Here is a 27,931-nt window from a genome sequence, read left to right as displayed (position 1 = left end):
GAACTGGGAGGCCATCAAGAAGTGGGATGAGGCCATTCACCTGACTCCAGACAACCCCCTGCTGTACGAGATGAAGTCCCAGGTACTTGACAAAACAACATTATTGTCCCGACACATCCTCTCCCCTGCTCCTCCACCTCCTCTCCCCCTGCTCCTCCACCTCCTCTCCCCCTGCTCCTCCACCTCCTCTCCCCTGCTCCTCCACCTCCTCTCCCCTGCTCCTCCACCTCCTCTCCCCTGCTCCTCCACCTCCTCTCCCCTGCTCCTCCACCTCCTCTCCCCCTGCTCCTCCACCTCCTCTCCCCCTGCTCCTCCACCTCCTCTCCCCTGCTCCTCCACCTCCTCTCCCCCTGCTCCTCCACCTCCTCTCCCCCGCTCCTCCACCTCCTCTCTCTCCCGCTCCTCCACCTCCTCTCCCCCCCTGCTCCTCCACCTCCTCTCCCCCACTCCTCCACCTCCTCTCTCTCCCGCTCCTCCACCTCCTCTCCTCCACCTCCTCTCTCCACCTCCTCTCCCCCACTCCTCCACCTCCTCTCTCCACCTCCTCTCCCCCACTCCTCCACCTCCTCTCCCCCACTCCTCCACCTCCTCTCCCCCACTCCTCCACCTCCTCTCTCCACCTCCTCTCTCCCGCTCCTCCACCTCCTCTCTCCACCTCCTCTCTCCCGCTCCTCCACCTCCTCTCTCCACCTCCTCTCCCCTGCTCCTCCACCTCCTCTCTCCACCTCCTCTCTCCACCTCCTCTCCCCTGCTCCTCCACCTCCTCTCTCCACCTCCTCTCTCCACCTCCTCTCCCCTGCTCCTCCACCTACTCTCCCCTGCTCCTCCACCTCCTCTCTCCACCTCCTCTCTCCACCTCCTCTCCCCTGCTCCTCCAGCTCCTCTCTCCACCTCCTCTCTCCACCTCCTCTCCCCCACTCCTCCACCTCCTCTCCCCCACTCCTCCACCTCCTCTCCCCCACTCCTCCACCTCCTCTCCCCCACTCCTCCACCTCCTCTCCCCTGCTCCTCCACCTCCTCTCTCCACCTCCTCTCTCCACCTCCTCTCCCCCACTCCTCCACCTCCTCTCCCCCACTCCTCCACCTCCTCTCCCCCACTCCTCCACCTCCTCCACCTCCTCTCCTCCACCTCCTCTCTCCACCTCCTCTTCCCCACTCCTCCACCTCCTCTCCTCCACCTCCCCTCTCCCCCGCTCCTCCACCTCCCCTCTCCCCCGCTCCTCCACCTCCCCTCTCCCCCGCTCCTCCACCTCCCCTCTCCCCCGCTCCTCCACCTCCTCTCTCCACCTCCTCTCTCCACCTCCTCTCCCCTGCTCCTCCCTCAGGGCTAAAAATAATAAAGCCCCCGGTCCCGCTGGATGGTACTGTAACGCGTGTAACGTTCCTCCTCTTCCGCCGGTACAGTACAGTACAGTACAGGGTGAGTCAAACGCGCTGAAAGACATGAACTGCTAGAGTTCGGAGTGTTAATTTCTCCCCTCGGAACATGTGTCTCACAGGGACCCCTGTGTGCGTGGGGGCCGCTTCCTGGAAACCACGGCTCCTTGGAAATCACTCATGCGTGGGGAATTGTTTCCAGAGAAGAACGTTTTGCAGCTGGTGATTTCAGAGATAAAACAACAAAAAATATAGTTGAATTTACATGAAGTGGTATGTGGTAATTGATCCATAGCCGTCCGCTGACTCACCGAGACCCCGTGGTCCAAGCTCTGGTCACGTTCCCGAGTGCGGCCGGCAGCTTCAGAAGGCGCGGCACGGCACGTGGATTCCCGGTAACAATAACGCTTGAATCCACAACGCGGATATGAAAGACCTATGCGGAGCCGCAATTTCCTGTGTTTTTGTTTTTCCGGAACGGTCATTTGCGAGATCAATGTAAATCCGAAAAACTCTCTTTGTCAATCACTGTGGGGAGTTCAGCTGATGAGCTGGCGTGACCAACCATGCCTGCAATAAGCAGAAGCATGGACTGTAGTGTTGTGCCATGAAGTATCACGATACCGCTTCTAAAACGATACCACGGCAAAAACCATATCAGGAAATTCTTTATAAAATGATCTTTTATTGATGATATTTTGACGATGTGGAAACTTAAATAATCCAGAAATAATAAAGTGATTGTTACAGCTACTAATAAATAGCAATATACTAAGAAAATAAGATAAGATATTCCTTTATTGATCCCCTTGGGGAAATTCAGGCATCATAGCAGCATGGGGGGGCGGGGGGTACAGGTAGTAAAAACAACACGAGCAGTGTAAACAAATAAGTCAATATAATTTATTATCTAACTAACTGAAATATACAGTATTCACATAAGGTGCAGTATGCATAAGGTAGTGTTATAATTTACTATCTAACTAACTGAAAGAAATATACAGTATTCACAGTATCACAGTAGGTGCAGTATGCATAAGGTAGTGTTATTGTCCTTTTTAGGTTCCTAGTAGTTGTAGTCGGATGTCTGACAGCAATCCCTGCCCACTGTTGTGGAGCCTGATGGCCGCTGGTATGAAGGACTGTCCGAGGCGGTTAGTTGAGTGTCGGGGGGGGTATGAGTCTGTGGCTGAACGTGCTTCTCATTTTGACTAGGTCGTCGTAGAGGGGGTGGGACCGTGGGAGGGATTCTCCAGGATAGCAGCCAGCTTCCTTCTCATCCCCCTCTCTGCCATCACCTCTAGTCTGACCAGTAGAGGGCCTCTGTGTTGTCCGACCAGTCCAGTTTATTGTTCTGGTGTTTCCTAAGGAACTATGACTCCACCACCTCCACCTCCTCCCCTCCGATGGTGATGGGATTCGGGGGGGGGGCTCTTCTTGCCCCTCCGGAAGTCCACCACCAGCTCCTTGGTCTTACTGGTGTTGAGTTGGAGGTGGTTGCTGTCGCTCCACTCCACAAAGCTCTCCACCAGGGCTCTATACTCCTCCTCATCATCGTCGGTGATGTAGCTTACGATGGAGGAGTCGTCAGAGAACTTCTGCAGGTGGCACCCACTTGAGTTGCGGCAGAAGTCTGAGGTATAGAGGGTGAAGAGGAAGGGTGACAGGCACAGTTCCTTGGGGGGCGCCGGTGTTGCTCACCAGTACGTCAGATGGAGTATTGAACCGTTTTTAACGGCTGGGTATCACAATAATTTGATTTAAAACAAGGCAAAAATTATTTACCACAGGGACATTTGTTAAATAAATTCCACTAGGAACGGATGTTTTGCTTGGAGGTACAAATACCAGCTCTCGTTGTGCTGGATGAAGTCACTGGCAATGGCGAGAACCTCCACATTGGCCAAAGCATCCCTGTGTGTGTGGCTGCACATCAAGTCATTGGGTCTCCTTTGAGTCATTGTTGACCTTAGATAAGTCTTCATCCGACGAAGGGTTGAGAATGACCTCTCGGCGCTGGCAGTTGACACGGGAATTGTATAAAACAATTTCAACATCCTGTGTACATCTGGCGATAGGGTTTTCGCTACCGGAGCACCATTCATTGCCGATGTTACTGATGCTACTGGTGTGATGGTAATTCCAGACGTTCGGATCGCATCTGGCAGCATATTCAACTGTGCGCCGCGCGTAAACTGTCGAAGTCTAAATCCTTCTCGTAGAGTGACGCTGTGGAGGACGAGAGACTGTCCATCTCCCCTTTAGCCGCAGTTACAATCAGACGTTCCAGGTCAGCAGCCACATGCAGGTCTCTCTGCTCAAAACGCCGGTCCATTTCGCCATCAAGAAGATCAATAACTTCAAAATACAGTCTCCTATAATGATCCACTGGGCTCTGGAATGTCTACGTGGCTTCTTCCACATCCAATTTTTTGGGGCGTTTCTGTTGCCTGGGTAACACAGGGGCATCGGTTAGGTCCTTCGAATCCTGTACCACTGTCTTGTAGAAATCAGCCCGGGAAGTGCGCAAACGTGCAATACATTAAGAACGTAAATGTATTTGCTGATATATTTGAATTTTTACATAATGTTTGATGTTTGATACACACCAAGGTAGGTATGGCCACGGCCCTACTGGCCATACCGGTTCCGCGACCTATGCATACACACATACACCACACACATACACACACACACACACACACACACACACACACACACACACACACACACACGCACACACGCACACATGCACGACACACACACACACGCACACGCACACACCACACACACGCATGCACGCACACACACACACATACACCACACACGCACGACACACACACACACACACACACACACACACACACACACGCACGACACATACACACACACACGCCAGCACACACACGCACACACCACACACACGCATGCACGCACACACACACACACACACATATACCTGACACACACCACATACACACACACCCGCACACACACGCACGCACACACACATACACCACATACTGTACATACACCACACACATACACCACACACACACACACATATACACATTACACACAAAGTCACATTAGAATCAAAACAAGCACGTGGAAAAGACGAGCAAGAGACAAAAAGAGCCCTTGAAAACTTTGTTTACAAACTTTATGAAAGAAAATATTTTTGCTAAAGTAATCTGTGTAGAATTGTTATAACATAACTGTAAGACCTAACTGATATATGTTAGGTATATATAACTGATATATGTTGGCAACTTTCATCAATTGAAGGGTTACAATGGAAATAACCAACCCAAAAATGCCATGCATGCATTTTCAGGTTTTTCATCCTTTACCCACTTGGAGGTGGAGCCGGAGAGGTTAATTTGGCACGTGGTCAAATCTGCATGATTGAAACAAATCTATTGCACTGCCAGTCAAATACAAATTCAGGTTCAGGAGTTGGATGGAGGTCTTGCTTCTCTGGCCAGAAGAAAACCAAGCTTCCCGCTCAGTTCTGTGAGCTTTCTTCTTAAGCTTTCTGGGAAGGGGGGGGGGGGGGGGGTGTTGTATGGGGAGGGGTGAATACTGTAACAAAAGGTGGTTCCACAGCAGACTGTAATCATCCACAGCGGAATGCAAGTAATGTTAACCACCAACGGCACAATACAAGTCCCTTTAACCCTCAACAGCAGAACACAAGTCATTTTAACCACCAACAGCAGATTACTAGTCATTTTTAGCCATCAACAGTAGAATACTAGTCATTTTAACCACCAACAGCAGAATACTAGTCATTTTTAGTCATCAACAGCAGAATACAAGTCATTTTAACCACCAACAGAAGAATACTAGTCATTTTTAACCACCAACAGCAGAATACAAGTAATTTTTAACCATCAACAGTAGAATACTAGTCATTTTAGCCATCAACAGTAGAATACAAGAGTCGTTTTTAGCCATCAACAGTAGAATACAAGAGTCGTTTTTAGCCATCAACAGTAGAATAAAAGAGTCGTTTTTAGCCATCAACAGAATACAAGTCATTTTGACCACCAACATCAGAATACTAGTAATGTTTAACCAGCCACAACAGTAGAATACAAGTCATTTTTAACCATCAACAGCAGAATAAAAGTAATTTTAACCCCTCACAGCAGAATACAAGTGATTTCATCAACAGCAGAATGCAAGTCATTTTAACCATCAACAATAGAATACTAGTAATTTTGTATCACCAACAGTAAACTACAAGTCATTTTAACCATCCACACCAGAATACAAGTCATTTTTTTATTTTTTTTTAATTTTTTTAACTTTATTTTTTAGCGTTTATCGCTTTTCTGGTCAAGCATGACCGACAGATACAGGGTGAAACGGGATATAGAGCAGGGGAAGACATTCTGACAAATGACGGCGGGTCCGGGAATCGAACTCGGAGTCCACCAGATCCGTGACGCAGCACGGTTTTCCCCGACGCAGAAATAGCGCCGAGATATGCGGTGAGCTACTGGAGCTCCCCATACAAGTCATTTTTACCCATCAACAGTAGAATACAAGTCATTTTTACCCATCAACAGTAGAATACAAGTCATTTTTACCATCAACAGCAGAATACAAGAGTCCTTTTTTACCCCTCACAGCAGAATACTGGTTATTTTTAACCCCTCAATACTAGAGCCCTCAATGAGGCCTCATCATGTATCTCTGATGCTTGATTTTTCTCCCAGACCAACGAGCCACAAACGGCTATGCATCAATTACTTTACTGGCAAGTATTTCATACCTCTTTATGTAAGAAGATAAATCCAATGTATCCCTTTAAGCCAGAGCAGATCTTACATTCCTGTCATTTGATGATCCAAGATAATGGATAGTTTGGTGTGTGCGTGCGTGTGTGTGTGTGTGTGTGTGTGTGTGTGTGTGTGTGTGTGTGTGTGTGTGTGTGTGTGTGTGTGTGTGTGTGTGTGTGTGTGTGTGTGTGTGTGTGTGTGTGTGTGTGTGTGTGTGTGTGTGTGTGTGTGTGTGTGTGTGTGTGTGTGTGTGTGTGTGTGTGTGTGTGTGTGTGTGTGTGTGTGTGTGTGTGTGTGTGCGCGCGCGCGCCGTGTGAACGAACTGTGGTCATACTACGTATGTTTACAGTTGCCTGTGCTTTGTGATGTGGCTATGTCTGACCTGTATGTACAGTAGGAATCAGATTCAGATAGATTAGATTAAAATGTATTGTCATCATACAGCACAGGTAAAGTACAACGAAAAAAGGTTTGGCATCCAACCAGAGTGCAAATGTAGCAGTAAAGTACAACAGTAATGTACAATGTACAGGTGATTAGACTGGGAATCAAATCTATAAATTAGGACTACCGAGTATAGTGCTAACCAGATGTATGTACAGAGTTGTAATATTAATATGTACACTGATCAGGTATAAAGACACTATGGTAGTAAGTCATACTGGCCAGCAGATATACAGATATAGAAGTAGATATACATATATTGATATAGTATATAGAGATATGTAAGAAGGATTATATGCAGGTATGTACAGACCGATGTGGATATACATGTATATATATAATAATAACTATTTGTATAGCACTTTTCATACAGAAGTTGCAGTTCAAAGTGCTTCACAACAGTAAAAAAAGAATACAGGCATAAGCGAGCATAAAATATTAAATACAAAGAGATAGAGAGGTAGCAAGGTAAGGCAAATCACAGTTTGTCAGTAATACAAATAATAAAATAGAATAGATTAGATAGAGTAAAAAAGAGCGGTTTGATTCAGTTTAAAATAGGCTAAAAATTATAAAATAGAACGGACAGTAAAAAGTGTGATAAGATTGTTCAATAAAAAATATATAACAGCAGTGTATCGCTCTTAGTACTTTGAGTTTCTTTACAAAGTTCTAACATACAACAGAGCATCGCTCTAACATACAACAGAGCAGTCCGTCACTCTAACATACAACAGAGCAGTCCATCACTCTAACATACAACAGAGCAGTCCATCGCTCTAACATACAACAGAGCAGTCCATCACTCTAACATACAACAGAGCAGTCCATCACTCTAACATACAACAGAGCAGTCCATCACTCTAACATACAACAGAGCAGTCCATCACTCTAACATACAACAGAGCATCGCTCTAACATACAACAGAGCAGTCCATCACTCTAACATACAACAGAGCAGTCCATCACTCTAACATACAACAGAGCAGTCCATCACTCTAACATACAACAGAGCAGTCCATCACTCTAACATACAACAGAGCATCGCTCTAACATACAACAGAGCAGTCCATCACTCTAACATACAACAGAGCAGTCCATCACTCTAACATACAACAGAGCAGTCCATCGCTCTAACATACAACAGAGCAGTCCATCACTCTAACATACAACAGAGCAGTCCATCACTCTAACATACAACAGAGCAGTCCATCACTCTAACATACAACAGAGCAGTCCATCACTCTAACATACAACAGAGCATCGCTCTAACATACAACAGAGCAGTCCATCACTCTAACATACAACAGAGCATCGCTCTAACATACAACAGAGCAGTCCATCACTCTAACATACAACAGAGCAGTCCATCACTCTAACATACAACAGAGCAGTCCATCGCTCTAACATACAACAGAGCAGTCCATCACTCTAACATACAACAGAGCATCGCTCTAACATACAACAGAGCAGTCCATCACTCTAACATACAACAGAGCAGTCCATCGCTCTAACATACAACAGAGCAGTCCATCGCTCTAACATACAACAGAGCAGTCCATCACTCTAACATACAAGAGAGCATCGCTCTAACATACAACAGAGCAGTCCATCGCTCTTAACACTTTGAGTTTCTTTACAAAGTACAGTTCTAAATTACCTTATAGAACAACAGAGCAGTGCGTCGCTCACTTCAACTTCAAATTACTTTATTTTCCTTTCGGAACTTAATTTGTGCAGTGGTTGAAAGACAAACATACAGTCACAATACATAGACACTCACCACTATATATATATATAAAAAGTTAAAACTACAATAAAAAGACCACTATATAAATAAACACCAACTACATTAAAACTACAGTACTTAAAGCATGATATATTAAAAACCATGTGGAGCAGTTCTGTATGTATATAAATAATAAATAATAGTGGTACAGGTACATAGTATATGTCCATCAGGTGGAAGGGGGAGTCTATTTTAAGTAGTCCAAAGTCCTTGGGGGGGGGGGGGGGGGGGGGGGTGCAGTCCGGCCTCCACCAGACCTAGGTGTTCAGCAGTCTGATGGAGGTTGGCACGAAGCTACCTAAGCCCCTTTTGTTCAGTGATGAAGCTCTATATCGACGGCCTGAGGGCATTAGTTTGTAATGGGTGTGAAGGGTGTGTGTGTTATCTACAACTATTTGGGATGCCTTTTTAACTGTCCGTTTCTTGTGGATGCTGCTGATGCTGAGTGGCTCCTGGTCCTTCCCAATTATCTTGCCGCTGATCTTAACGACCCTGTCGAGAGGTTTCCGGTTGATGGCACGCATCACTCCAAACCATGATGTGATGTTGAAGGACATTATCGATTCCACAAAGGAGTCGTAGAAAGCCTGCAGGATTGATGGTCGCACCTGAAGCTTCCTCATGTTCCTGAGGAAGAACAGTCGCTGTTGGCACTTAGAGTGGATGTTATCTGTGTTGGTCTTGAAGGTGAGCTTATGGTCGATGGTGGTGCCAAGATATTTATACTCCTCAACGCGCTCTATTTTCTGGCCATTTATAGTTGTGGGGTCACGCCTGAAGTCCACCAGCAGTTCCTTTTGTTTTGCTGGGGTTTAGGTCCAGGAAATTGTTATTTTTTATACGGTATATACAGCATTATTGTACATGCTATCATACAGTTCTCTCTCTGACAGAGCTATCTCTCTGTCTGTGATGTGTGTGACGGCTGTATTGATGGACTCTTCCAGCAATGGTTTTTCATGACGATGACACTTTGGAACCCAATGCAGCCTGTTCCCGGCAGGGAGGATCAATGGCCTTAATTTTCTGGTTGGTCGGTCCACAACAATTCCCCCCACCCTCTAGTGGCCACAGTTTTCGCCCTAGGAGGCTGACAATGTGTGTGTAATGATGTGTGTGTGCGATTCACGCTAGATCAATCGGTACTAAATTTTTGGTACCTTTATTACTATATTACTGTCCCATTTCTTGGGCCTTTTAGAAAGACCAGACGAGGTCAGAGGAGTTTGATAGTATTTACAGAGGATCGTCGGATAATGTTGATATTTAAACGTTTAAAAACATAATACACGATCATGCGATTTATTTTGTGTGTGGTGTGTTACAACAATAAATAACAACGTTTTAAATTAATAACAATGTTGAAATTGAGAAGTTTGGACTTATTTCTTATAAATGAAATATATGTATTTGTTATTACAGAGAGAGTTAAGTACCGAAAAAAGGTACGGTTGGGTACCGATACCGATTTTCAGGAACTGGTACTGGTACCGGTTTCGGTTCAAATGTTAGCGGTACCCGACTTAACACACATACACACAGATAGACAGACAGACATGCGCACACACACACACACCATTTTGGCACGTCTCCCTTCACGTGTCCTCTGTTGATCATCTCTCACAGAGAGACATAAATAATCGCTGGTATTTGTTTATCTATAAAGCCATTATCGAAAAACGACCACCTCATGTTGCAACAATGCTCGATTGGAATTCTGGACCCTATCTAACCCGCTCTAATGACCGGTTTAGGCTTAAGGTCCCCCGTGCACAGTCTGAACTTGGAACGCCAGCCTCTTGTTTTAGTGCTCCAACTTCCTGGAATGATCTGCGACGTAAGCTGGAAATTAATTCTCTGCTGACCGCTCAGTTCAGGGCCATGGTCTTGGGACCACCTTCCTGGTACTCTCTGTAATTGCTTTAACAGATCAGTTTTTTTATATATTTTTTTTAGCATTTATTGATTCATATTTTATCATTGTGTACTTGTGTTATTTTTACAATTCATGAACTTTTACTTACTTTTTAATATTCCGTCTGTTTTTATCATTTATTGTGATGAACGGTAAGCTCATCAAATTAAATTTGAATTGAATAACCGATTAACCATTTGTCAAATATTATAGAGAGAGAGTTAAGTACCGAAAAAATATTCGATACTGAATTCCTGGTACCGGTATCGGTTAAAATGTGAACGGTATGCACGTACAATTTGTTTTAGCTGGCATGTCTGTCTGTCTCTTTATTTTTGTCTTTGTCTCCGTATATATGTCTGTCTTTGTCTCAGAATGTCTGTCTATCTCTTCTTCTTTGTCTCCATGTGTCTGTCCGTCTCTCACTCTCTCCTCTGTCCTGACACTGAAAGCGTCCTTGAGAGCTCAGTCAGATTAGCCTGTCACACTGGGAATAGTAGAGTTGCCGTAGGAGATCGAGAGGCAATTGTTTTTTTCATTATTTGTAGCTCTATTAAGTGTGTCCTTGTAGCCGTAACCTTTCAGATCTCATACTCAGGAGTGTTTGAGACGTTATTATTTATTAAAGGACATTCGAGAAGTCACTCATGATGGGATCAGTCCTGCCTGGAAATAATGAACATGGCCTCTCCTGCTTTTCTCTATAGGCCTTAGAGCTCTTTGCATTTATAATAAAACACAAGATGCTTGTGCCCTATAGCACTCAATGAAGAAACCCAATCCAATCCCCTTTCCATGTATTGTGCTGTATAATGACAATACATTTGAATCAAATCTCATTTTGAAATCGCTACCTGTTGAGTGGATCAGCATGGTGCAATGCTGTCGTGTCCATAGGCAGCGTAGCGATTTCAAAATGAGATTTGATTAAAATGTATTGTCATTATACAGCACAATACATACATATACATACACACCATCCAACCAGAGTGGATAAATTAATTAAACGTAAAAAATTATAAGAAATTTGAACCAAGAGTGATTTTAACCTGTGACCATAGGATCCTCAGCCAGTGGACTAACGAGCTGAGCTAATCAGTCGGATGTTAAAACTGAGTGACTAATCCATCATTTACACTTGTGCCAATTGCGTTTGTCCCTAATTTTTAGTATTGGCATTAATAAATCAGATGTCATGCTAATATGTCATGTTCTACAGTAGGACTTAATACTATGATACCCATTAAAACAGTCATTTGAATAATAGAAGCCTACTTTGCTGGAAAGATTCATTTCAAACGTATACAGTGCGTGTGTGCTTTTGTGTGTGCGCTCGCGCCTTTCTCCACGCATTTCTGGAGCATTTCTTTATCCACTCTGGTTGGATGGTGTATTGTACTTGTGCTGTATCATAACAATACATTTAAATCTAATCTTGTTTTGAGAGCAGTGGCAAATCGCTTCCTGTTGAGTGCAATGCCGACTCGCTACTTTCCCCCGTTTACTCGTCTTGACAGCCTATTCATCTGAATATGACACGCCCACTGTTGTATTTTGTATTTATTGGTTTAAAATACAGAGACAGTGCATATTAAGGAACATTTGACTGTAAATATGCCAGTTTAGCCAAGTTTAGCCAAGATGTCACGGTTCGCGAGGAAAAAACAAATGTTTCTGTGCCAGTTGAGCACGGATTTATCACGTTCTGAACCAATTAAATCCCGGTCTGAACGCGCCGGCCGGTGCGAGATTACGTTCGGGAACCGGCTCCAGCACGGAGCCTGGCCGGTGTAAAAGGGATATCTGTCTCACGGTGACGGTGTGGTGTTCTCTCTGCTCGTTGCACTCCATGTCACACGCTTCACCCCTCGTCTGGAAACACCAGCTGAACCTTATTGACGATTAGTTCCAGCTCCCAGTGTGCACATGCACACTCATTCCCACACATTAATCAACCAACACCTATATATATATTTCTCTCAATGGAAACCAGCCCATGTGACCTCGAAGGAAGGGAATTGAGAAGACTATCATATTCCTCTCAAATACAGTATCCCTTACCTACTCTTACTAGTCACACTGCTGGCCAGTATGACTTACTACCATAGTGTCTTCCTACCTGTATCACTGTACATATTAATACAACAACTGTACACAGTTTAATCACCACCTGTACATTGTATGTTACTATTGCACTTCACGGTTACACTTGCACTCTGGTCGGATGCCAAACTTCAACAACTTCGTTGTACTGTACTTGTGCCGCATAATGACAATGAATTTGAATCTAATCGAATCATTCCTAATAAATGTCGAGACGAGCTTCATTTTTATTTAATTCCACGGTCATCTGCATCTGTATGCACTCAATTCAGAGTTATAGCCGCATTTTCTTTCAAAACTAATTTGGTTGCGGATGTCCGGACCAGGTACCGGCTCGAGCTCTCTCTGGGAGGAGGTGTCTGCCTGCCGGCTGTGACGTACAGGCGCAGCGACGGCTCTGTGTGGGAGTCTGTCACCAGGCGGCTGGAGGAGCTGACACTGGCTTTTTGTTTCCTCTCCTCTCATCCTCCTCCTATCTAACCCAATCAGCGTGAACACGATGCTCCCGGCCCTCTTGTCCGTCAGCGTAGACTTCTCGTCTGCCTCCACCGCAGAGCTGTCGTCACGTCTTCCTGCCAGACTCTGTCAAACTTTGGGGATGATCTCGGTGACACAGAGCCTCATTGTTAATTACAGTAATTCATCATTTCCCCCCCCAGAAATGTCACTTTACAAGTTTTAATTTCAAGCATTACAGAATTTCTTTTTTTTGGGCCACCTCTCTCGCTATCTCCTAATAACACGTTCTAGCCCATCTCGGTGGTGCGTGGTGATGAGGCACATTTGTCATTTAGAGTTTCCTCTCATGGCGAAAGAAAAGTAGATATTCTGTATTCCTGGCTTGTGACCAACGCTCACCTCTTCTGCCATTGGGGGCAAGTGGTGTGGAGACAGATGAATGGGGGCATTAGTGGCGCATGACTGGAGGGGTCCTCTCATATCGCGGCCTTGACCACCCGCCCGCCCCGCTAATTTGCAATCGAATAAAGCCTCTAAAACAGGATGCAGGGCCTGCTCTGGGCGTGATGAATGTACCCGCGGCTAAACGACCAGAATGCACCATAACGTCACCAATTCTCTCCACAGGCACCAGGGAGTAGCTAGCGGAGCGGATGTACGCAAGTGCATCGGTCGTCTAGTGTTCCGATTCGATTTACTTGGCTTTGATGAGCAAGATCTGCACACCCTAGCTGGTTATGTCCCGTGTCGTGTACATCGTGGAGAAGGGTCTGGGGTGCTTTTTGGCGAGGCTATCCATCCGTTTCTGTAATTGCAGTGGTTTTAAACCCATCAAAAGCAGATGGTGAAATATGGATATTTTTCTGTAATTGCAGTGGTTTTAAACCCATCAAAGGAGGTGGTGAAATATGGAACACAACACATTATTTACGGTGCACAGACTTTTTTAGTCTTTTGTGACGATAAAACTGAAGTGGGTTGCTCCCTCGCCCTGCAGGTGCTGACCACCCTCCAGGAAGTCTTCCCAGCCGTCCAGGCAGCAGAGATGGCGGTGAAGCTCCGCCCCCTGTGGTGGGAGGGTTGGCAGACCCTGGGCCGTGGCCAGCTCAGCCTGGGGGAGGTGGACTTGGTGAGTATGGGCTTCGCTGCCCGGACTAGGTAACAGCTGACTGTCCCTTCATAGACCTTAGCCTTTTTACGTGAAACTGGACTTGAAGAAGTATTTATTTGTAGCACACATGCGAGATGGGCGACACATTAAGGCTGTCCCCCGAAGCCTGTTTTTGGGATTCGAACTTCGTCAGGGTTTTTTTCGAACGGATGTTCGAACCTTCGTTTTTTTTTATTTAAATTTAAATGCAAATATTAAATCAACTTTCTAGCCCCAGACCCAGCCCAGGGAGAAGCCCCAGCCCAACTAAATCAATTAAATCAACTTTCTTTAATGTATATAACCATCCGTTTTAATACTATAATATTAGTGTAGCGTAGCCTAATCTTTATCTGCAACTGTGAAGAAAAACCCCATTGGTTTAAACAGAATGAATATAAAAAAATATATACAAATAAATTATTAAAAATAAAAAAAATCAGGCGGCTGGGTGGCGCAGCGGACTCAGCGCTCGTCACCAACGCAAGAGACACTGGTATCGAATCCGGCTGTCAGCGTTGCCTCCGGCTTGGCCGGCCGTCATACTGGCTCGATTGGCAGAGTCAGCGGGAGGGAAGCCGGTGGGTCCGGGTCGTTGTAAACAGCGACTCCTACAGTTAGGTCGGGGTACCTGCACAGCGAGGGAAGGATCTGGAGGGAGGTAGTGTGACCTTTCACATGTTACACTCTCCCAGTGAGAGTCCGCGCTGCCAGGTGAAAAGAAGCGGTGGGCTGGGTACACATGTATCGGAGGAAGCATGTGATAGTATCCGCCCTCCCAGACCGACGGTAGGGGGTAGAGTGCGCAACGACCAGGAAGGGGATTGGGAATTGGCATAACGATTAACATTGGGATGGGAGAAAAACGGAAAAAAGAAGGGACAAAAAATTATTAAATTTTTTTTAAATTCGAATGCCAACGTAACAAACGAACGTTTGGGCTCAGCCCTACGACAAATATGACACACACATCTTTATTCTTTTGAGTCGCCAATGAAATTTCTTCTCTGCGCTTGACCCATCCCGTTGTCCCCCCCCCCCCCCCCCCCAGGGGCAGACATGGGGCCGTGCCCGGGGACTAATCTAAGTGCAGAACAGCGAGCATGTTTTTCCATTGGGTTTAACTCTTTTTCTGGAGGGGAAACCCTCGCGAGCATGGGGGGGAGAACATGCAAACTCCACACAGAAAGGCCCAGGAGATACCCCCCACCTGGGTACCTGGGCCCTCATTTATCAATGGTGCTGCGTACGCACAGATATGTGCGTAAACCGTGCGTACGATCATTTCTAAGCAAAGTGTGGGACTTATCAAAATGAACGTGTGCTTGAGATTGTGCGTGTATCTACGCACAGCTCAGACCGTGCGTATATGTCACCAAGCGGTAGAATATGAAGACTGCACGCACCATGAGACGGACTTTCATGCATTAGTTTCAACACTGACGTGTTCATATGATCCGCTAGGGCTGTCTTAATACTTCGAAGCTTTGAAGCTTCGTTCGATGGGCATGGGATTCGAATATGAAAAGAATTGATTATAAAAAAAAAGAAAAAAAAATCATATTTTTGTTCTTTTTTTTGCAAAATCAACTCTGCCTCTCTTTGTTAACTACAACAAGCAATGCTGTTTGTTATTTAAGATGAGGTCGGACTCGGCACTGACAGATTTGTGTTCATTGTGCTGCTTTTATAAAGCCTCAAATGACGGCTTACAATATTTCATGAAAGCAAAGTGTTTCGTTTGTCTAAGATTTAAAAAGGTTTAAACTTTACAGCACTGACAAAGTTGAAGTCCCACAACATAAAAAAATAAATAAATATATATTATTTTTTTTATCTTATTTTTTTAACGCTTCGAATTAAAATCGAATCTCGGCCCCGAAGCTTCGAATTCCAAAAAAAGGTCACCCCTATGATCCGCAATTCATTATAGTTAATTGTAAAATAGCGACAGTAGTGTAATTATTGTCAAACCCTATAAATAGCATTTGGAATAGGTCTTTCTTTCCGAATGAATGCAGCATGGTTTATATCTAGCGTTATCCGAATCCGCAGGGAACTGTTTTCAGAGATAGCAGATAGGGATGAATGAATGAATCAGGGGCAGTCTAATTGCAGAGAGAACATAATATTAACTAGAGTCCGCTACCCGAGACACATTCTCCTTGATTTGTACCGCAAATTTGGACCCAAATTGGAGCGTGGAACAAAACGCACAAATGCCATCCTCGTGCACATTCAAGTCCTCTCCACCCTTGGGTCTTTGACCACCGGCACGGTCCATCGTGATATATTGGAGATGGATCGAGCAATGGACTGTTACTGTACCACCCATGTAGCTGTCAAAGCTCCATCACAAGTTCAGTTATGTGAATAGAAAGGGATTCCACTCAGTCAATGTTGCGATGCGCATTTGCCTGATACATGTCGTTGCTGGTGACCGGGAGGAAGGCACGCATTGTATTGAATAAAATTGTAATGTTATTACTGGGGTATCTGTAATTAAAATATCGCTTAAATGCAGGTGATCGGGGTTATCCACTGAAGCCATAGTTAATGACTCTGACCAACGATGCAATTATAACGGGCTCACGCACAAACAAGAGCCCTTTTAGATCACAGTTGGCCTGCTTGTTTGGCACGGGCGGGGGGGGGGGGGGGTGGGGGGGGGCAGACGCAACACCCACCTCCAAAGTCCAAATGCGATTAATATTCTTTAAAATAAAAAGCGAAATACTATTATTTTGTGTCATGTTTCCAAATAAGATTGGTCACAACTAAATGCTTTCTAGCTTCAATTTGTTGGTTAGAATAGATGACCTCCGTTGAAACTTCACTGAGAGCGAGATCGATCACGGAGGACTTGCTCTCAGTTAAGTTTCAAGTCTGCTTAGTCCATTATTCTACATGCCATGGGGGTGTTTCATTACCATATATGGTTAATTAGAGGCGGTTCTGTATGCAAATACTTAAAATCGTGCACGAGCGCGGAGCATAGAACACGTGGCATTTATCAACACGGAGTACTTTCAGGTGTGCGTAGGACCTGTGTACGCACGTTTGATAAATCTCGATTTTCTGTGCGTAGAGACATTCTAAAGTCCATGCTTCGGAACAAATATAGAACACTTTCTACGCATTATTGATAAATGAGGGCCCTGGTCCCCAAGCGGGAATCGAACCCAGGACCTTCTTGCTGTGAGGCGACAGTGTTACCCACTAAACCTACATAGCAGGCCCTGGCGGTCTTAACGCTGTCCACGCCACGCGCTAAGCCGGCGAGATGGTGAGGAATTGTGATTTTAATTTTATTTTGCATCTCGTCTCAAAGCCATTAAAATGTACCTGTCATTTCCACAGAGGCTCGTTTATGCCTTCATGCCAGTTACCTGCCTCTCAGATGAAGTGCCTCTTTTGCCTCCTTTCAAAGCACGCCTAGGCGCCCGAGGCATGGAAGATTGCTTGGAAGAGTGTCGCGGGGAACACGTCTGAGCGTGTGGACGAATGAAGTGTAGCGATCACAGCTAGACCGCTCTCTCTCTCTCTCTCTCTCTCTCTTGCTCCCCGCTTCGAACGAGTGGTGCTGAACTCAGGAACCTCGGGGCTAGCAGTGCTGCTGTGTGTGTAGTAGGGATGGGTACTGAATCCGGTGCTTTTAAGGGTACCGCCTGAATCACGTCAGTACTACAAAGTACCGATTCACGTGAGAGCCACCGGTGCCACATTTCGGTACTGTAAAGAAATATATATATATCTTTTTATTTTTTTTTGCTAAACGAAACCTATGAAGTGTGCCTCACGTCAACGTTCACGCACACAATATACGCTTACCTAGGATTTGACTTGATTCAACAACAAAGCAGTCGCGGCAATGGCAAGCCGAAAAACGGTCGCAAGTGTGGTTACACTTTACAAATCTAGATGCAGACAACGCTCGCTGCAATATTATATATATATTAACAAATTGACAAATTTTTTACAACTGAGGTAGATAAAAAAAAATTAGACAAAAGTACAGAAAAAGGTACCGGTATTGATTCACAGGTACCGGTATCGGTTAAAAATGTGAACGGTACCCAACCCTAGTGTGTGGCCTCCTCACGGGGCTAGCGGTGCTGCAGTGTGTGTAGCCTCCTCGTGGCCCCCGGGGGCTAGCGGTGCTGCAGTGTGTGCAGCCTCCTCGTGGCCCCCGGGGGCTAGCGAGCTGTCAGGAGGGCCTACTACCCAAGACAACAATAGGACGTGTTGAAAGTTACCGGAGTGATTCGCTAAGCCAAATATATACACACATCCATACATAATGGAGGTATTAAGTAAGTGTGTGAGGGAGAGAGAGAGAAAAAAAATAAACCGCAGGTCTATTTTTAGAGTGGCCTGTTGAGTCGGGTTTTGGGACTTGTGCGTCGACATGTTTGCGGAGCGCTTGTTTGAGCAAAGCGGAGGGCAGAGAATCCCCCCCCTCCCATCTCTTTTCTCTCTCTCTCGCTCTCAGAGTCTCTTCTCTTCTTCTCTTTCATTTCCCCCCACTCTCCGCCTCACGCCGGGGGAATGAGGAAGTAGCTAAATTCAATTAACGTTTTCAAGTTTTTATTATTTTCGCTGTCACTTTTCTGTCCCCCCCCCCCTAAGAGAATACCTTGAGAGCGGCGTGATAACAGTCCCTATTCAGCAGCAGGTCATTACATAAACACAGGTCCTCAGACCAGAGGGACTGTTCCGTCTGCCGGGGGTGGGCGGCTCGTCAGGAGGGGAGAAGATGCTTCGAGACGCAATGTTGTAAAACACTTTATCACACTGGGTCTAGACTTGTTTTCCAGTTAATTTGTCAAAAACGTTGACGGGAGGTTTTGTTTTGCTTTTGCCGTACCAGGTGAGCGAGCCAGTCACACAGTGTTGGCCCTAATGTAAGGTCCATTAAGGTTTTTTATAGCCGGTAGTAAAATAGAGACACAGTAAATGGAGATGTTTTTTCACATAAAAGGGGCTGTTAAAGAGTTTGGGTGTGGTTGGTTTTTTGCACAATCTCAGGAGGGTCATTCAGAACCAAGCAGTTCACTGTAATGTACATGTACCTTATATGTGACAAAGAAACTTAAATGATTTATTATCATTATTGTTAAAGAACCTTGTAAGTCGGAACCGCTGGCGGTGAACCCTAGCTGTTGTGGTCTGGGCTTCAGAAACAAATAGGAGACATCTTCAAACCTTTATTTAAACTCGAAAGGCGACTGAGGTTTCCCTCGTTTACAGTCCCGTCGAGTGTACATACAGAAATAAGCATAAAGGCATATACAATCACACAGCATATAGAATCATAACAATAAGACAACATGACACGGCAAAAAAAGCAAGGATAACAAATCAATTAAAACGTGTACAACTTGATAAGGTTGGAGATCAAGGTTTTAATGTCTCCAATAGAGGGGATAATCTCAAGATTTAAGGACTGTTGGACTTCATTCCATGAGCTAGAGGGGCATCGTAGCAAAATGCAGATTTACCCTGTTCTGAGTGAACTCAGGGGACCTTAAGGATCAGCCAGGCATTAGAACGGGTTCCAAAATTCCATTTCAGTATCATGTAGTATAAGGAGATAGGTTACAAATAAGGCCCTTAAATACCATATATTCAGACATGCTTTTGACTTTTAAATAATGTAGGACACATGCCACTTCCCTGTAGGACACATGCCACTTCCCTGTAGGACACATGCCACTTCCCTGTAGGACACATGCCACTTCCCTGCAGGACACATGCCACTTCCCTGTAGGACACATGCCACTTCCCTGTAGGACACATGCCACTTCCCTGTAGGACACATGCCACTTCCCTGCAGGACACATGCCACTTCCCTGTAGGACACATGCCACTTCCCTGCAGGACACATGCCACTTCCCTGTAGGACACATGCCACTTCCCTGTAGGACACATGCCACTTCCCTGTAGGACACATGCCACTTCCCTGTAGGACACATGCCACTTCCCTGCAGGACACATGCCACTTCCCTGTAGGACACATGCCACTTCCCTGTAGGACACATGCCACTTCCCTGTAGGACACATGCCACTTCCCTGTAGGACACATGCCACTTCCCTGTAGGACACATGCCACTTCCCTGCAGGACACATGCCACTTCCCGACACATGCCACTTCCCTGTAGGACACATGCCACTTCCCTGTAGGACACATGCCACTTCCCTGTAGGACACATGCCACTTCCCTGTAGGACACATGCCACTTCCCTGTAGGACACATGCCACTTCCCTGTAGGACACATGCCACTTCCCTGTAGGACACATGCCACTTCCCTGTAGGACACACGCCACTTCCCTGTAGGACACATGCCACTTCCCTGTAGGACACATGCCACTTCCCTGCAGGACACATGCCACTTCCCTGTAGGACACATGCCACTTCCCTGTGTAGGACACATGCCACTTCCCTGTAGGACACATGCCACTTCCCTGTAGGACACATGCCACTTCCCTGTAGGACACATGCCACTTCCCTGTAGGACACATGCCACTTCCCTGTAGGACACATGCCACTTCCCTGTAGGACACATGCCACTTCCCTGCACGACACATGCCACTTCCCTGCAGGACACATGCCACTTCCCTGCAGGACACATGCCACTTCCCTGTAGGACACATGCCACTTCCCTGTAGGACACATGCCACTTCCCTGCACGACACATGCCACTTCCCGACACATGCCACTTCCCTGTAGGACACATGCCACTTCCCTGCACGACACATGCCACTTCCCGACACATGCCACTTCCCTGTAGGACACATGCCACTTCCCTGCACGACACATGCCACTTCCCGACACATGCCACTTCCCTGTAGGACACATGCCACTTCCCTGTAGGACACATGCCACTTCCCTGTAGGACACATGCCACTTCCCTGCAGGACACATGCCACTTCCCTGTAGGACACATGCCACTTCCCTGCAGGACACATGCCACTTCCCTGTAGGACACATGCCACTTCCCGACACATGCCACTTCCCTGTAGGACACATGCCACTTCCCTGTAGGACACATGCCACTTCCCTGTAGGACACATGCCACTTCCCTGTACAAGAAGGGCCAGAGCCGACTCTACTTCCTGAGAAGGCTGAGATCCTTCAACGTCTGTACAAGGATGTTGAGGATGTTCTATGAGTCTGTGGTGGCGGGCGCCTTCTTGTACGCTGTGACCTGCTGACTGAGAGCAGGGGACACAAACAGGCTGGATAAGCTGGTCAGGAAGGCCAGTAGCGTGGTTGGGGTGGAGCTGGACTCCCTAGCGAGGGTGGCGGAGAGGAGGAGCCTTGCTAAGCTCCAGGCCATCAGGGAAAACCCCCCTCCCACCCAGTATACACAGACTTGGCTGACAGGAGGAGCATGTTCAGTGCCAGGCTCACACTACCTAAATGCAGCACTGAACGGCACAGGAAGTCCTTCATTCCAACAGCCATCAGACTATACAATGCATCACTGTGCCTCACTGCATCACTGGGCACAGAGTGACAGTTACTTACCATCTTCCTGGACTCTTAGTTTTGAAACAGCACTGTGCAATTTGTTTTGTTATTCTTATTCGTGACCTGTTCTGTCTAAATGTTTAAATGTTGAGCGATTTGCAGTGTCAAATTTCCCTCGGGATAATAAAAGTATTTCTATTCTATTCTATTCTATTCCCTGACATTGGCTTTAGCCACACACTGGCCAGAGGGCTTCCTTCCCAGGGCAGACAAACACTTGATAGTTTGTCGGTATGAGGAGATACCATAGGCGTACCCCAAAAGAGGAAAAAAAAAATAAGGGTCACAAACATTTATATATCCCTCTTACCTGCAACTATATATTAACCAACTATTTCAGACACCCCTACAGGGCCATACTGTCCTTGCAGACTTTAGGTTATATTTCATTATATTTGTGTCAGCTGGTACCTGAATGTTGTCTTTCCCTTTTACATAAATATTTCCACCATAAATCGATGCAGAAAAAGATGAAATTGGTGCAGAAAGGTAACGCTACACCAGAATGCAGAAAATTACGTCTTTGACGCTCAAAACCTCCTGGGGGAGGACTGACAGACCCTCCCTCCCCCTCTAAACCTCCTGGGGGAGGACTGACAGACCCCCCCCCCCCCCTCTAACCCTCCTGGGGGAGGACTCACAGACCCCCCCTCCCGCTCTAAACCTCCTGGGGGAGGACTGACAGACCCTCCCTCCCCCTCTAACCCTCCTGGGGGAGGACTGACAGACCTCCCCCTCTAACCCTCCTGGGGGAGGACTCACAGACCCCCCCTCCCCCTCTAACCCTCCTGGGGGAGGACTGACAGACCCCCCCTCCCCCTCTAACCCTCCTGGGGGAGGACTGACAGACCCCCCCTCCCTCCCCCTCTAACCCTCCTGGGGGAGGACTCACAGACCCCCCCCATCCCCCTCTAAACCAGACCTACGCCCTCGGGCGACACTATAGAAGCTACTACTGAGCAGCTCAGCTTTCCTCCACGCTGGTTTAGGGCTGAGAGACGATTCCTCCGTTACCAAAAAGCATCGGTGGAAATTCTTCGCCCTAATCCGTATAACTATATACAGTATTTCGCACGGATGATTATTAAAGGCAGCGCAGACCGCGAGAACCGTGAAACCGAGTTTATGCCGTTTTGCTAACGTTGGCATGCAACGGGTTTTAAGAGAAGAGAGACGGGCCAGAGGAAATGACAGAAAGTGTCAAACGTTCAGGATAATTTCAAGCTGAAACAAAAACGATAACTATTTTTCTCGCTTTCTCACCTGTTCTTTCTTCACTCTGAGAGCTACACAGAGGTTGTTGCCACACACACACACACACACACACACACACACACACACACACACACACACACACACACACACACACACACACACACACACACACACACACACACACACACACATTTAGAATATTTTATTTATGTCCACATAAAAACAAGGTTTAAAGGACACAAATATTAACAGTGCGCTTGTACATTGTGGGATTATTCGGATACAATCGTGCCACAGTGGCAATCAAAGTTACAGACTCACACGGATGATGAACCTGACAATCAACACACAGCTCATGGGTACAGATAGCAGCGTCTTCTCCAAATTGCCCGGCTGCCAATAATTGCTGACACTGAGCAATATTTAGCTAATTGTTTGGCTCTTCTCTTCGGAAGACCGGCCAACTGAAGGCCTCTAACACCCAACTTATGGACATGACCCAGGCTTCCAAATATGAAGACTAAAAGTTTACAGTTGTAGCCGAGTTGTGAAATGGTATGGTCTAACAGTTGATATTTTAACATTTTGGTTGTAAATGCTTCCTCTAGACTGTAGTCAAACGTGCAACCAACTTCCAGGATGAGAACCTCTCTGTTATTCTCATTAACAATAACAACATCGGGGGTGTTTGCTGAAATGTCAGAGAACAGTGAATTGTCCCTACACAGATTGAGCATATAGGCTTCACACTGGTGTGTTTATACAGCTTATATGTTGCAGGTGACCCGAGTGTGGAACTGACACTGTCTGCAATCAGGTTCACAATCCTATCATGCCTACAAATGTAGAGCCCTTTGTATGCATGACAGCCATTGAGTATGTGAGACATGGTTTCTGTTGTCTGTTCGTGACCATGGTGTATCCAGTGTGGGCTATGACTGCCAGGGAACCAGATGGAAAGGTTGAGCATTGATGGTAAAACCTGTAGCCTAGCTTTTAAAGTAAAAATTATGATGCTCTCATCAATAGCTACATTTTTAAAAACTGCGTGCGAGACAGAGTGGTCAGCGGCAGGGAGACAAGCAAGCTTCCCTTGCAGTTTAAGCTCAGTCCAGTGTTGACGTTGCCGTTGTTGTTGTGCCGACATGAGATGGCCACGGGCATTGGTAAGTGGCAGTTCATGCCACGTTCCACAGATGTCAATGGTGGCCTTCACAGAGATGGTAGGGTCAGAGATGATCTCCTCAGAAACGTTAACAGCGTCTGAGTCCGGCCCCACCCACTCCAGGGCCACGTTGGACCAACCGCATAGGTCATTCAGGTCTGGCCAGTCAGACCACACCCCGAATCCGGGGGCGCGGCTGTCCAGCTTTCCACTAGCTTTCTTCTTGTAACCCAGGAAGTTTGGATCCGACCCACACGCCAGGGGGACCTTGCGTCTCTGCAGGTCTAGGAACAGAGAGGCTCTGGCCTGCTCTCTGACGTGCTGGTCGTCACTGTTCAGCATGTTGAGAAGATGACTGAGTCTTGTGGCAATGTACGTCCATTCAAAGTTGGGAACACCCAGGCCGCCCCTCCGCATGGTATGGAATATGATGTCCCGTGTTGAGTGAGTGTTCAGTCCAGTCCATTGTCTCACCATCTGTACGGTTTTATTGTTCATCTCACAGAGAAATTTGCGAGGAATATGTACATTTGAGAATAGGTGCTGAACTTTGACCAGGGCTATTTGTCTGACTGCTTCAAGCTTCATGATGAGTGGCAGGGGCGATGAATCAATTAAATCTAATCTGGTTGTGTAATCAGAGATAATTTCACTCACTTGTTGTTCCCATTCACCATAGAATACAGCACATTTAGCATATTTGACCTCACACACACACACACACACACACACACACACACACACACACACACACACACACACAAGATGTGGAGGAGTTTACCACTATTCTTCAATTCAAAGACTGATTATAATGGGTTGAGGTTGAAATAAAAAAAATTACAGAGAATATTGCGAGTATCAATGATACAATAATACAAAGGATTTTTACAAGTTTCTTGACTTTCTTCAGTCAAAAATCTATACTAAGCTGATGCATCAGGGAGTCTTTCAATGAACAGAATCTCGGCACAATGGAGGTTTTCACCTTAAATAACCTGCACGACTCCTAGGAATGCTTGTTGTGTGTATTGTCGTGCACTCTCCTTTGCACGTTGCGTGTGTGCGTTCTTATTTCAGTGTGTCCGTATTTTGGGATCATGTTCTCGAAATAAGTCTAAATGTCTATGTATGTGCATGTTGTATGTGCTCGTTCTTCCTATGAGTGTGCGTCTGGCACATGCAGTTTAGTGTGTAAGGGTAAAAGGTCAATCCCAGAAGAGGCTAAATGTCAACCCTAGGAGAGAGAAACCATATGTGAGTGTGTAGATTGTGAAAGTAATGTGTGTTTTTTGTGAAGTGCCTTTTCCCCCATCTGGACCCAGTTGGCAGAGAGATAAAACAAGACTATTCCAATACCCAACACTGATTTACCATGGGTGTATAATATATTTTACATATTACATATTTCATCTGCATAAATCAAACAGTACTTTAATGAAGCCTCTTCACCGACCTCAATAAGTTAAAAGCTTTTGGAGAAGTTGGTGACTGCTCCCATTTCAACATCACAAGCATTGAGGCGGCCCAATGAGCTCTGTTGTTGATAAGTGTATTGCCCAATAGCCATTTTTGAAGCTATCATGCTAAGTTAACCATGCGATCTGAGAATTCATAGAGCTGGGTTTCAATTGATGAGAAAAATACTTTTGACTTTATGGTCAACAGTAAATACATTTTAGAACATGTGGACAGCTGCACCTGCATGTCGGCTGACATTTAGCGAGCAGCTGGCATGTTTATTTTCTCTTTTGCTCATCAATGAAGCAAAGGTATTTCTTATCCGATTAATTGATTGACTAATCTGTAGAATTATTTAAATAATCGATAGCTGCAGCCCTACTGTCAAACAATACTGTAGGTAGAATATGAGAATTGTCTTACCCTCTGCATCTCCATTCTTCAAAGAGAAAGCTAAGTAGCCTAACATCTATATTCATATTATTTTGTATTGTATTGTATTACAGTTATCTGTCCGTCTGCACTGTTGTGCTTGTTAACGTGGCCTTAGAGATTCAGGATTCAAGATTGTTTATTGTCATATGCACAGTTAACCAGACAGTTTGCCATACAATGAAAATCTTACTTTGCTAGTCCGCCCTTCACACAAAATCACACAATACTTAACTTAAACATATTTAAATACAAGCGAGTGCTAGAAAATAAGGTAAAAATAGATAAATATATATATATATATATATATATATATATATATACAAGGCACAGTGAGTAACATTGCACGTTCCGATCAGTATTTACATATGAATGGAGGTGACGGTGGGTCACAGGCAGCAGTTAAAAAGTGTCTTTAGTGATTCATAGTTCGGGGTGGAAGGGTGACAGTGTGAATGAGGCCTTGTCCAGACTAAAACGATTTTGATCTTTTTCGTTTTCGTCTGGCCATGGCCTGAGTGTAGAAGAGAATAGTGTGTAGAGTGTAGAGAATAGTGTAGACTAGAGACACTTCTCTAAATTCAAGACGAGGCGAGAAAGAGTCCGGATGGATCACTTGTCAGTGTTGCAGGTCCAACCAAGGACGTCTGGATCTCACACGTTCATCACACCTCAAAACATTCAACTCCCTCTACAAGAAACCTATTTTGTCTATGCAGCTGCCTGCACACAATCAGCACACGATCAGCACACTGCTCACACCGCGAGGCACAGCGCAGAATGCTGCCGAGGTCATAGGTCAGTTTTTAATGCTGTAGGAAAACTCCAGAACAAGAACAGACACAAGCCAAGTTGCTTATCTCATTGGTAGCGATTTTGTAGAGAGATCAGTGGCAACTGCGGTTAAAGTTAAAATAAGTGGTCTACATGTCAATAATAGCTCTATATTCTGACAGCCATCACTGATATATAGAGTGTCTGGTCAGTAACACGGGTCCCTCCCAGTCCCTCCTTGCTTCTCCCGGTTCCTGGACCGTGAGTCCTGCGTCCCTGGAGACTGTCAGGAAATGTGTGAGGCCTGCTTCCTCTCATTGATTTGGGGAAGCCACCATGGAAGGACATCAGATATTATTTGTTCCTTTGCACGATAGCAGTGACCAGATTGCTCTTCAAAGTGTCACAATAGTCGTTATTGGGGGCAGTTCACTATAGATCTGTTCTTTTGTTGGATGCTTTTTTCCAGGAGATGTTCTGAACACGTATAAGAAGCCTGGACAAGTACAAGGGCTGTGCTAACCTTACTGAAATTACGATGCCTCCTACAAGTCTCTAGGACAAGCAGCTATCAAAAGGGGGCGTGGCTAAATGGGCTGTGTGTGTGCACATGCATGTATGGGTTTGTGTTGTGTGTGTAGTAAAAGTAGGGTCCCTCCCAGTCCCTCCTGCTCTGCAATGAACACAAAATACATGTTGTTCTGGTATCTCGTTCCCACTTTTTTCAATCAGGAGAGAGAACTCCGCACTGCAAAAATGCTCTGACAAAAATAAGAAATAAAAACTAGTTTTAAGCAAATGTGTGCTTGAAACAAGTTAAATAATCTACCAGTGCAGTAAGCACATTTGGCTTGGCAAGATTTCTTGAAATAAGTACAAATATCTAAGGTTCTCTCTCCTGGTTAGATAGAGTGGGAACGGGATACCAGAACATGTATTTTGTGTTTACTGCAGAGAAGGAGGGACTGAGAGACCCATGTTACTGACCAAACACTTTATATCAGTGATGGCTGTCACTGTCAGATTGTAGAGCTATTTAACACTTATTTTAACAAACTAAAATACCACTTACAACACCTTTTTAATTAAAAAAAATGTTAGCGCATCGACGAGTGTCAATCATGTGCGGTGTGTGACGACACCAAGGGTAGCACTGCCGTGAAGTTGGGCGCTACCGCTCTCTCTCTCTCTACTCTCTCTACCGCTCTCTCTCCACTCTCTCTCTCTACCTCTCTCTACTGCTCGCTCTCTACCGCTCTCTCTCTCTACCGCTCTTTCTCTACCTCTCTACCGCTCTCTCGTTACCGCTCTCTCTCCACTCTCTCT

The 27,931-nt window shown here is 45.7% G+C and overlaps 1 protein-coding gene across 2 annotated transcripts in view; it reads left to right on the top strand.

The window, feature by feature from the left end:
• ttc33 (tetratricopeptide repeat domain 33) overlaps nucleotides 1–27,931 on the top strand; it is a 71,627-nt gene that overhangs the window by 36,065 nt on the left and 7,631 nt on the right. For both annotated transcript variants that reach the window (XM_084325334.1, XM_084325333.1), the window contains exons 4-5: nucleotides 1–82; nucleotides 13,875–14,006. In XM_084325334.1, coding sequence (XP_084181460.1) covers nucleotides 1–82; nucleotides 13,875–14,006 — 214 coding nt within the window. The remainder of the gene's footprint in view (nucleotides 83–13,874; nucleotides 14,007–27,931) is intronic.

The sequence above is a fragment of the Notolepis coatsorum genome (assembly GCF_963971535.1).
Source record: "Notolepis coatsorum genome assembly, chromosome: 11".
Classification (NCBI taxonomy): Eukaryota; Metazoa; Chordata; class Actinopteri; order Aulopiformes; family Paralepididae; genus Notolepis; species Notolepis coatsorum.
Note: the sequence above shows the minus strand (reverse complement) of the source record. Positions and strands in the feature narration are given on the sequence as shown.